General features: G+C 43.8%; 1 protein-coding gene across 7 annotated transcripts in view; it reads left to right on the top strand.

Moving 5' to 3' along the window:
• Nucleotides 1–12,490, top strand: part of SFSWAP (splicing factor SWAP) — a 161,023-nt gene that overhangs the window by 83,019 nt on the left and 65,514 nt on the right. For all 7 annotated transcript variants that reach the window (XM_060249084.1, XM_060249086.1, XM_060249087.1 and 4 more), the window contains exon 13: nt 7,651–7,841. In XM_060249084.1, coding sequence (XP_060105067.1) covers nt 7,651–7,841 — 191 coding nt within the window. The remainder of the gene's footprint in view (nt 1–7,650; nt 7,842–12,490) is intronic.

The raw sequence follows: 12,490 nt of genomic DNA, 5'->3' as shown, positions 1-12,490 counted from the left end.
TGGCTCGCCAAAAGACCAGGATCCCAATTTCTAATCACTCTCACCCTTAATTGGAAGGGATTTTGTGGTGGAGACAGCAGTCTGCTTCCATATTAGTTCATAACTTCTAAATGAAGGTCACCTAAAAGAAGGTGGGGAGAATGCCAGTAAAATCTTTCGAGCTTCACACAGAAAAGATCAACATTACATGAAACCTCAGCTTTCAGTATTAAATTGAAGACCACTATTGACTTTTCGTGTATATGAATGCAGAGTGGCACTTGTCTCTTTCTGTGCCAGAATTCTTTATATCAAAAAATAGACTGAAAACCAGTTTTTTTTACTAAAACGAATTTTTATACCAGAAGTACTGTTATTACTCCATTAGAACTGTTAGTTTTCAGCAACCAGCCAGTGCTGTGTTCAGGCTAGTTCTCTGATCTGGAAGGTATGCAGCCTTCCACCCTTTGCATCCCTTTCCCTTGAGGTGGAGATTCCCTATCCCCATTCTTAGGAACTAAGGGAGCTCCATTTTCATGTTAGCTGGATGGGCTTGTGAATCCCCACAGATCCCCAGATTCCAATCTGAGAAACACTGCCCTAGAGTGTACCCCTGGGTACTTCTGGCTCTGCTGTTGGCCCCCCACCCTCTGACACCTAGATTGTGAACATATGAACATGGATGAACATGTGAAGCTGCCTTATATTGATACAGACCCTTGGTCAATCAAAGTCAGTATTGTCTACTCAGACTGGCAGCAGCTCTCCAGGGTCTTAAGCTGAGGTTTTTCATGCCTATTTTCCTGGACCCTTTTTAGTTGGAGATGCTGGCGATTGAACCTGGGACCTTCTGCTTACTAAGCAGATGCTCTACCACTGAGCCACTGTCCCTCCCCAACCACCCTAGTAGCTACTAGGAATTGCTTGTACTGGCTCACATCAGATATGGCTCCTGCTTCTTGACAGTTTGAAGCTTCATGTTAGAGACGTTCACTCTCATTGCAAACAAATGTCCATGCATGGGATGTGTATGCATATGTGTGAAAATTTCCCCTCTGTTTCTATTGCCTGTTGTACAATTAGGCTACAGCCGTGGGTGCAGGGAAAAGAGCATTCTCTTCCGTGCCAGCCATTAAGAGACTCTAAGCATTAAATGGCTTATGACCTGCGTACTTGACACAGCTCTTCCTTCATGACAGTTTGTAGTGCGTTGAAGGTTATTTGTGAACTGTGTGCCATCTATGAACATAAGAGAAGCCATGTTGGATCAGGTCAATGGCCCATCCAGTCCAACACTCTGTATCACACAGTGACCAAAAAACCCAGGTGCCATCAGGAGGTCCACCAGTGGGACTAGGAAACTAGAAGCCCTCCCACTGTGCCCCCCCCCCCAAGCACCAAGAATACAGAGCTTCATTCTGATCATCACTCATCATAAAGAGAGTTCCAACAATACACTGTGGCTAATAGCCACTGATGGACCTCTGATCCATATGTTGATCCAATCCCCTCTTGAAGCTGTCTATGCTTGCAGCCGCCACCACCTCCTGTGGCAGTGAATTCCATGTGTTAATCACCCTTTGGAGGAAGAAGTACTTCCTTTTATCAGTTCTAACCTGACGGCTCAGCAATTTCATTGAACGTCCACGAGTTCTCGTATTGTGAGAAAGGGAGAAAAGTACTTCTTTCTCTACCTTCTTTATCCCATGCAGAATCTTGTAAACCTCCAAATCTGTGCCCTGATGCATTATAACTTAGAGAGAAAAAGACAAGGCCCTGTCCCATGGATCTTACACCACACTAGCTCTCTGTCTTAAGTAAGCAGCATCTTTAAAAGTTTGCTGGATAGCTCATAATGTTATCCTCCCCAGTAACTGGTATATTGGAGATCAAATAAGTGCAGCCACCACAGGGTAGCAACATTAGTTCTCCTTTTTCGGCAGGTTTCTAAAAATCCTGAGGCGATACTTAATCCGCATGCACATATCTAATTCAATAACATATAAAAATATTAATTTGATGAATTCCTAATGGTACTGCTGGGGCTGTGCTTCAGTTCCTGCGAACGGGGTTCTCCACAAGATGCGAAAGATATGAATAAAACGTCATGAAGCTGTTTCCAAATGGAATTATTTATTTAAAAAATCTCTTACAGGATGTATCATTTGGAGTGTCAGGTTCCTGCATCTCATAGTTAGTTCTGAATGTATTATTCCATGTCTGCAGGAAAAGTTACTGAACATCAGTTTCCAGTGGGAATTAGTCTTTCTCTCGTTCTGAAAGTCGATGCATAATTTTTTTAGTGTATTCGTTAACCTTGATGATAAAAAAAATTGCATTTTTAAAAGACAAATAAATGAAAGAAATCTTTGGCTTTTAATGTATCGGTTTAAGTCTTCATGTAATTTGAACTGCTCAGAGATTACTAGTTTAAAAATGCTCATATTAATTACATTTCAAATGTGTTCTAAACCCAGAAGGCATTGACCAAAATAGAAATGAGAAAATCGAAACATGCATACCTGATTACAAGCGAGCATCGTAAAATCAAAATGCATGAAATACTTTTGAAGAGTTGCACAGGGAAGAATTATTTTAAAATCAACGTATTTTACTTTTGACCCAACTGCCTACAAATGGTGGTTGGATTCTACAAGTTGAAATGCTTCACTGTTTCTGTGCTCATCTTTTGCACGTAGCCTCATCTGACTTGTAAAAATGAATAGTACTAATGCTAGCACAATTGAATTGTTTTCTTAACTCTCTTCTAATGCAGTTGTGAAACCATCTCCTTTCCTTCCAGTTCAAATGTCACCTTCTTTAATTTGTTATGGGGGGCGGGACGGGACATGGACTGTCTTCTAGGGAATTTGTGCATATTAGTTTCTATCCATGGCCAACTGTAAAGTGTTCCAAATTTGATTCTTCCATTCATATTCATATACAATGGTACCTTCAACCTATGGGACACTTTAAAGTCCCCCGTCAGTAAGGACTGTGAACATAGGGTTGATGTCCTCTTTTTGGAGGGCTTGTCCTCTCTTTTTTTTTTGGCATTCGGCTTCTTTGTGGGGGCTCTTTTTAAAAATGTCCTCTTGGTTGGAAGGTTAGGAATATTTCTAGTTAGTAGCAATTATCACAGCTTAAATAGTAGGGGTATTTAAAAAGAGATTCGTCTTACTGACCACTTGTTTGAAGTAGTCAGGAAATATTGACCTTGTTATATTTTTCAAAATATGGTAACTACTGAACCAGAAAGTATTCAAGCTATCCTTTTTGCAACTTGAGTCAAAGGAATCCTGCTGAGGTTGGTGGGATTTAAAGTTTAAACATATTACTTTGAGGATTGTAACAGTGATCTTTCAAGGAGTTCTACCATTTGAAAAAAACAAAAGAGGCCTGTGGAATCAGACTAGAGGTCCAATTTTTTTTTTTGTCCCCCGAAGGGAACAGGCTGCCCATAAACATAACATGAAAGTGGCAGCTTTTCCGCTGTTATTGCCCTCCAGCAACTGGCATTCAAAGGTTGGCTCTATCTGACATTGAATGTTCCATTTTGACATCATCTAACAGTGATGGGTATACGTATCCCACTTGAGTTTGTCTGATCCCCTTGGAAAAAAACCATTAGAAATAGTGACCCACCACACTGTTGCGTGAGATTGAATTCCATGGAAGAATTTTGTGTTCCATGATGTAGGGCTTCCCTTTTGCCTATGCCGATTGTTCTTGGCCATCAGTTTAATCACTGTACTATGGGAGAGTTTCCCCATTATTTTAAATGGCACACTTTTCAGCTGCCCTGTTGAAGAGTCTTGAACATATGAACATATAAAACTCCGTTATACTTAATCAGACCCTCAGTCCATCAAAGTCAGTATTGTCTACTCAGACTGGCAGTGGCTCTCCAGGGTCTCAAGCTGTGGTTTTTCACGTCTATTTTGCCTGGACCCTTTTTAGTTGGAGCAGGGATTGAACCTGGGACCTTCTGCTTACGAAGCAGATGCTCTGCCACTGAGCCACCGTCCCTCACCATCTTGCCCGTCTTCAGCTGAGAGCAGGTCAGCTAGATTCTTAACTTGGTAGTAATAGCTGTGAAAGCACAAGGGTTTTCTGCTTCATAAAGCAAAGAGGGGAGTTTCCGCATGCAGAAGGCAAAAGTGAGGGTAAACTGTTGCACCCTCTGCTACGTTGTCACATGTCTTAATTTTTGTTAACATAGTTAAAAATAAATTTTGACAGAATAAAACACATTTTGTAGTAAACGACTATTCTGAGGGAAGCACTCCTATAATCACAATAGGGTTGGATGTAGATTCAGATTTTCATTAGAGCATGGACAGAGTGCCAAATAGAATTGCACTAATCTTGATTATAGAACTCATTTGCACTAACCTTTAACAAAATATTATATACAAAGTATTATATATATGTTCAAAGTCTTGTATTTGCAGTATTATGTTTGAACTTGCCTTAAAGTATTATAGTGCCTTTTCTATGATTTTGGTTCCAAAGTCCTAACAGAGAACAATGGGCTGCTATTAGAATCTTGCTAAGCATATTAGATATGAGAGGAAGTCTCTTCTTTAGCAGAAACTTGTTATCTTCATTTTGTTCTGTAAACATCTTTGGTGGAAAGTAAGCTATCTTCTCTACCTCCGGGAGTCTCTGGGGGCCTATCTCTAGAAGAAGATCAAATCCCCTTTCTACAGCAGAAGCTCTGCTCTTACTCATCCTGGAATTGGGCCAGGAGGCCTACACTAGAGTCGAACAGGGAAGGGGGAGAAACTGCAGATATGAAGTATAGGGAAGTGGGGTATGGGGATTCAGATTAGCGACCCCTGGGTGATATCTATCCATCTCTCACTTCTAAGTTGGGATACGGGACTTATTTGACCAATGAATGTAATCAGAATGTTAAAGGTGAAGATTGGTGAAGCCAATCTGAAAGTTGGCCTTTGTTTGCAGAAAGGTATAAGATGGCGTTTCCCAAAGGCAGGGTCGCGACCCGGCACCGGGCTGTGGAGCCTTCAATGCCGGGCCACGGGGCCTCCAGTCCCCTGGCTACCCCTCCCCCCACCTTCCCCCGCATCACACCTCTCTCCCCTGGGTTTTGCACCTCCTTCTCCCACCCTTCCCCACCGCAGGAAGGTCAGTTTCATCCTGTGCAAAGCCCTTCCCCTCCCCCATCACTCGATTGGTGGGAAATCGACGCTGAGCTCATTCCGTGCTGGGCCAAGCCGGCCGCAGGTTGAACAGACCGTGGCCGAAAAGGGCACATGGCTCCTCCCTCAGTGCCGGGGAAGGAAGAGCCATGTGCCCTTTTCGGCCGCAGTCTGTTTGACCTGCAGCCAGCTTGACCCAGCGCGGAATGAGCTCAGCGTCAATTTCCCACCAATCGGGTGATCGGTCGCCCCCCTGCGCCTCCCCCCCCCCCCGTGGCATAGTGCCCCCTCCTGCCTCCCTCCCTCCCTTCCCCACTGCCGGTAAATTTCTGGCTTTGTAAAGCTCCACACACACACACACACACACCACCATCTCCTCAGCGAGGAAAACGGAACTGAGATAATTCAGCACTGAGGCATGCTGCCAGCATTTCAAAGGGACCGCGCCTGGAGAGGGCGCGTGGCTGATCCCTCCCCCACACTTCAGTGGGGAAGGAATCAGCCATGCTCCCTTTCCAGGCGCGGTCCCCTCGAAATGCTGGCGGCATGCCATGTCTCAGCTCCGTTTTCCTCGCCAAGGAGGTGGGGAGGGGGAGCTTTACAAAGCCGTAAATTTACCAGCGGTTGGAAAGGGAGGGAGAAGGTGGTGCTTGTGCATTGAGAGTCAGCATTTCTAAAAGTGAGTTGCTCCCATCCCTTTTTTCCCCATTTTTCTTTTTCTTTCTTTTCTCTTCTTTTTGTCCCTCCTTTCTTTCACTCCTTCCTTCCTTCATATTTCCTTTCTCTCCCCCTCCCTTTCATTCATTCTTTCTTTTCTTTTGTCAGTCTTTTCCCATCCTCCCTCCCTGTCTTTCTCTCTCTCTCTCTTTTCTCTTTTCTTCCTTCCCATTGCTAATCTGAGTAGACCAGGGGGTGGGGGAGATGCCCTGCCATTTCATGTTTTCCCAGCACTGCCATTTCAGGTCGGTTCCTTCCTTCATTCTCTCCTTGCCATTGCTAATCTGAGTAGACCGGGGGAGGGGGAGAAGCTTGAAATGCCCTGCCATTTCATGTTTTCCCAGGCTGCCATTTCATGTTTTCCCAGGATGAGAGCATTTTATATTTTTAGTTTTCTGCTGTGTGATCCTTGTGCTGCTTCTTGATTTTTTATTTTTGAAATTGCATTGCAAGATTCCACCATCTCCTGCTTTTCCTAAAAAAATGTATTGCAAGAGTTTTAGGCTTCTTTGTACATCATTTCCTGTCTCCCGGCTCCACCCCCAAAGTCTCCTGGCTCCACCCCCAAATTTTAGTGGACCACGAAGGAGAAGTGTGTAAAAATAACTGGGTCACGGGGAGGGGGGGGGGGGAAGTTTGGGAAACCTTGGTATAAGATGTTGTGACTATGGGGAAGAATTTCGAAGGAGAACGGAGGAGGGGGGGAAGGGTTTGTTTCTCCTTCCCACATTCATTGTGAAAAAAAACAATAAAAAAGGGGGCTTCGTCCATTTGCAGCAATAGGATTAGTGTATTTGGGTAAGCAAGTTTAAACTTCATAACATTGAAAACACTGAATAATGTATTATCAAACACATTATAGCATAGTGTTGCCACAGTTATTCAAATTTGAACAGTAACTATATCCTTGAGCAGGCCGTGTGTGTCTACAGTATGCACCAGAAGGATCATTATCATAGAATGCCTTACATATAAAATGTTTGCGCTACACATTTTGACTGAGTTAAACCCTGTCTTAAAAGCTCCCCATTCATTCCAAAAGAGGAACTGTTTCATAAAGAGCTTCACAGGTTTCTTTCATTGGAAAGATTGAAAATGTGCTCAGAAACAAATGGTTATTTTCCAGGGGTTTCCTGGCCTTCACATTTTTAGAGGTGGTCCATCCAGCGTCGCTTTGCCTGTTGGCGAATAGCGAGTTTATAACTAACTATAACATAACCTGCTACAGTTCCACTGGGCCTGTAAGACCAAACTATTTAAGCTTGCCTTCAATAGTTAAGGGGTGGTAGCCAATGTCGCACAGCACTGACAATCCCACTGGACAAATATAGATATTCAGAACCATCGACGTGCATCTTGGATTTTATGGTAAAATGTGTGGATTGATTTTATCGTATATTGTTTTGAACGTTCTGTGTGGTTTTTAATTGTTGTTAGCCGCCCTGGGCCCATTAGGGGAGAGCGGAATATAAATTTGATAAAATAAATAAAGTAAACTTGTTTATCCAAAAGAATTGCTCAGATGTAAGCCCAAGGCTGTCTCCGGAGTTGCTTAAGCAGTGATTACTCATCTGTCTAGTGCAGAAAAGGAGACGCTAGCGGTCAGCTTCCAAGTTTGCTACATTTTCGTCATACTTGAAGAACTGGGCCCTCTCATCTTTAGACAAACACTTCTAAACTTCGGCGTGGTTCCCTCTCCTCCCAAAAAACGGAGATTCTCTAGTTTGGCCGAAAAGTGAATGCCCCTTTCTAAACTCACCGCTTGGTTTCCCCCCTTTTCTTTTCCCAGCCAAACAGAAACTAGAGGACCGGTTGGCAGCTGCTGCAAGGGAAAAGCTAGCCCAAGCCTCCAAGGAATCAAAAGAGAAGCAGCTTCAGGCAGAACGGAAAAGAAAGGCTGCCCTGTTCTTGCAGAACCTGAAGAATCCCCTGGCTGAAGCAGAGGTGGAGAAAATGGAGGAGAATGCCTTTAATCTAGAGGTGAGAAAGCAAATGCCATTTGCAATCTTAGTGACAGGTTGGTGGAGAGACCTTCCCAGAAGATGGTGTGGGGGGTGGGGGGAGAGGGATTTCATGCTTGCCTGTGTTACTACTTTCTGGATTTGAAGGAGAACTGTTGGGAGGTAGGGCCTGAATTTAATAGTGTGTTAGCTGTCAGTTTTTCTGAGTTTGCTGAAATGGATCCATCAGGCTCTAGCAGTACAGGTGCGTGTTCTTTTTTAGCACAAAAGTGGAAACTTAGGTGAGTAAGGTTGGTCTAAGCCTTCCCTTGGATCTTAAGACTCTCAGCTTAGCCATCGCTTGATTGCTTTTGTGGGAGTAGCCCATGTTTTTGTATTCTGCATAAAACTTTTCTTTCACATCTGGGGTGTTTTCTTTGTGTGTGCGTGTGCGGTTTTTGCAGCTGAATCACTTTGCCACAGGTAAGTTTAGTTTTAATTTTTACTCGTTCTTTACACTTACATCCCAGCCTTCTCAAGGGGCCGTAGTCCAGTGGTAGAGTGTCTGTTTGGCATGCAGAAGATCCCAGGTTCACTCCTCAGCATCTCCAATTTAGAGGTCCAGGCAGTAGGTTATATAAAAGACCTCAGCCCAAGACCTTGGAGAACTACTGCCAGCCTGAGTAGACAGATTCAGGCGGGTAGCGATATTGCTCTGAAGCAGGAGAACAAAGTTTGAGTTCAGTGGCACCGTGAAGATCAACAAGGGGTTTATTCGGTGTATAACCTTTTGCGTGCATGCGCTCTGTATCTGAAGAAGTGTGCAAAGTTTATAGTTTGAATAGAATTTTGTTGGTCTTAACGGTGGCACTGGACTCAGACTTCACTCTGAGCCAGTTTGGTGTAGTGGTTAAGTGCGCGGATTCTTATCTGAGAGAACCAGGTTTGATTCCCCACTCCTCCACTTGCAGCTGCTGGAATGGCCTTGGGTTGGCCATTGCTCTTGCAGGAGTTGTCCTTGAAAGGGCAGCTGCTGTAAGAGCTTTCTCAGCCCCATCTACCTCACAGGATGTCCGTTGTGGGGGGGAGATAAAAGAGATTGTGACCGCACTGAGATTCAGAATATAGGGCGGGATATAAATCCAATATCATCAACATCATCTGAGTAGGCAGTACTGATATTGATGGAACAGCGGTCTGATTTAGTTTAAGGCAGCTTCAGGTGTTCATGAGTCTGTCATGGTATATGTACTTTAGATCATGAGACGAAGCCTTCCCTGCGCTCTTCGTGGAGGTTTGCAGGGATTTGAACCCAGGTCTCCCAATCCAAGACCAGTGCTGTAACCACTACATAACACTATTGTTGTTGGGATGATGTAAAACCGCAGTTCTTGCTGAGTCGAGAGTTCAGAATTTTTACATTACAATTAAAAAGGAGTTCCTTAAGGAAAACATGCAGTGCTAAGTGCAAGTAGTTATTGCTTTTTTTAAAAAAATAATAATCTGAAGAAGATTATCGAGGCCCCAGGAGGTTTTTGCCATCACTGTGTTAACTGAATATTGCATGTGAATCTCCTTCTCCAAACTATAAATAGAGGGAAATTCTCTCTTCCCTCCACCTCCCCCGCCCACACATGCATCATCCCTCCAGGTTTCACTTAAACACAACATTTGGAAGTGCTTCTATCCAAGGCCAGGCATTTAGTGCATAATGTCGAATGAAAGCGGGATTTGTGCTAGTATCTCCGAATAACGGTAAGCACACAGTCACCCTCAGGCGCGTAGAGCGAACCGAGGGTGTTCAGGGAACTCGAGTGCAGTCACTCTGCCGTTTGCACATCACTTGATTCCAGTAGCAGCTGTGCATTCAAAACGGATGTGATCCTCTATCTTTGTTTTAATAATTTCTTTTTGTTTTTGCAGCCAGTCCCCCCCCCCCCCTCCAGTACTTTAGACTGAGGCAGAGGCTCTTAAGTCCACAAGGTTGCTAGGAGCAACCTCAGTACCTTGATTCTGAAATCATTAATGCCTGGGGACTCAAGAAGCTGGGCTGGTTGATGAAAGCGGATAGTATATGGCGTAGAAATAAAGCAAATGGATAAGGATTTTCGCCCTTCACCTCTGTCTTTGAGCTGATCTTGTATTTTGGTTGAGGGGGCAAATCTGTGTTGACCACCTCAGCGCCAGTGTTTGGGGAAAAAAAGACGAGAACACTCTTGAGAAAACTGGACTTAAATATTCCCAGCTAAACCCAAAAATAAAATGGTCCGCCCCCAATCCCTCCTTCCCATTAAAAGATACCTGCTGTTCAGACCCCTTCAAAAAGCCCTGGCAAAGAGACAGGCCTCCTCTGAGCTCTTCAGGGAACCATTCCACAGAGCCACAATGGAAAAGGCCTGGCCTCCAGTTGATGCTAGACACTCCGCCCTGATCACAACATTTGGATTAGTTTTTTAAAAATAATTAATGAAATTCTGAAGTTATCTTAGCTGTGATCGGCTCTGAGTACAGAATTGGGCAAATTGTGGGAAAGGCAAGAATGAAAGCCAGATTGCCAGATCTCTAAACCTCTAGTTTTTCAAATGATAGCGGTTTATGCATTATTTCGGGGTTCCCCCAAAGTAGTGCATCAGAGCACCGTGGCAGCCATTGAAACCTTTCATGGTACCTGCCAAGTGTGCTCACCTAAAACCCAATATTGTACAGCAGTATACTAACTTCTTGTTCCGGATGGATTGTTGATATTTAGAGAAGATTCTCATGTAAAGCTGAAATCTTCTGGAATCCGATTATTTTATATAGTCTGTATTCTCAGTGTCTCTTGACTATTGACCAAGAAGCTGGAAATTGTGGGTTATAAAGCTATTATTATTACTAGTAGTAGTAATATTTCAGTTTATTAATGGCCCTATCCTAGCTTGTGTCAGGCTTTGGGCAGTGTACAAAAGAGGCATTCTGCTGTAAAATAAACATATATAGGGAGCTTTAAAATTCAATATAACAAAATTAATAAAATCAGATTAATTTCCCAGTATATTTCCATCTCAGTCCTGGAATATCTAACCCCTTCCTAGGTAGGGGGAGAGGGAATGCAGAAGCTTATGGAAAGGGGAGGGGGAGAAGGTGCCAGCCGCAATAGAAAACCGTTGCTGTCCTCAACCAAAAGCCTGATGGAACATCTCTGCCTTACAGGCCCTGCAGAATTGCATAAGATCCTGCAGGGACCTGATGGTAATCAGGCAGAGAATTCTAGGTCAGGGCCAGGACTGACCTAGTGGTGAGAACCAGAGAGGATTGTGAGGAACTCCAAAGGGATCTATTGAGGCTGGGTGAGTGGGCGTCAACGTGGCAGATGAGGTTCAATGTGGCCAAGTGCAAAGTAATGCACATTGGGGCCAAGAATCCCAGCTACAAGTACAAGTTGATGGGGTGTGAACTGGCAGAGACTGACCAAGATAGAGATCTTGGGGTCGTAGTAGATAACTCACTGAAAATGTCAAGACAGTGTGCGTTTGCAATAAAAAAGGCCAACGCCATGCTGGGAATTATTAGGAAGGGAATTGAAAACAAATCAGCCAGTATTATAATGCCCCTGTATAAATCGATGGTGCGGTCTCATTTGGAGTACTGTGTGCAGTTCTGGTCGCCGCACCTCAAAAAGGATATTATAGCATTGGAGAAAGTCCAGAAAAGGGCAACTAGAATGATTAAAGGGCTGGAACACTTTCCCTATGAAGAAAGATTGAAACGCTTAGGGCTCTTTAGCTTGGAGAAACGTCGACTGCGGGGTGACATGATAGAGGTCTACAAGATAATGCATGGGATGGAGAAAGTAGAGAAAGAAGTCCTTTTCTCCCTTTCTCACAATACAAGAACTTGTGGGCATTCGATGAAATTGCTGAGCAGACAGGTTAAAACGGATAAAAGGAAGTACTTCTTCACCCAAAGGGTGATTAACATGTGGAATTCACTGACACAGGAGGTGGTGGCGGCCACAAGCATAGCCACCTTCAAGAGGGGTTTAGATAAGAATATGGAGCAGAGGTCCATCAGTGGCTATTAGCCACAATGTGTGTGTGTGTATATATATATATAAAATTTTTGCCTCTGTGTGACACAGAGTGTTGGACTGGATGGGCCATTGGCCTGATCTAACATGGCTTCTCTTTTGTTCTTATGAAAAGTCCCCCTGGTCAAGGACTGCTGGACATCTCTAGGGTCAAGGTTGTTATCTACAGAGTGAAAAACCCTCCCAGGGACATTACCAGAGGAGACGGTCCTGTAAATTAGCAGTTTTCTGTTCCATACTGAGCAACTCTGTGGATCGTTGTAACCCCAGAAAACTAAGGGTGATTGTCTCTTTATTGCTGAACACAAATATTAGAACTATCACACTGATTAAAGCTGGATCATTAAGCAATTATTTTCCCCCAGCAAATTCTCCAACCAGCTGTCTTATGACTGGTGGACCGACCCGAAACAATTTCTGGAATATCTAACCAGATCAATACTAGTGAAGCATTTGACATACCCCAGTGGTGGACCAATGTTAGTCCTGTTTTCTGTTGTAAAACTACAAATGAAATCTTTTAAAATAGATACTCTGGCCACAAGGAGAACAGCTTAAAACACCCATGTCACAGTGTGTGTTCTGTTTGCCCAAGTTCTTTGTTTGCTGCCTTAAATCAA

This window comes from Heteronotia binoei, chromosome 11 (genome assembly GCF_032191835.1).
Source record: "Heteronotia binoei isolate CCM8104 ecotype False Entrance Well chromosome 11, APGP_CSIRO_Hbin_v1, whole genome shotgun sequence".
Classification (NCBI taxonomy): Eukaryota; Metazoa; Chordata; class Lepidosauria; order Squamata; family Gekkonidae; genus Heteronotia; species Heteronotia binoei.
The sequence above is the reverse complement of the archived record's forward strand: the minus strand, read 5'-3'. Positions and strand labels throughout refer to the sequence as shown.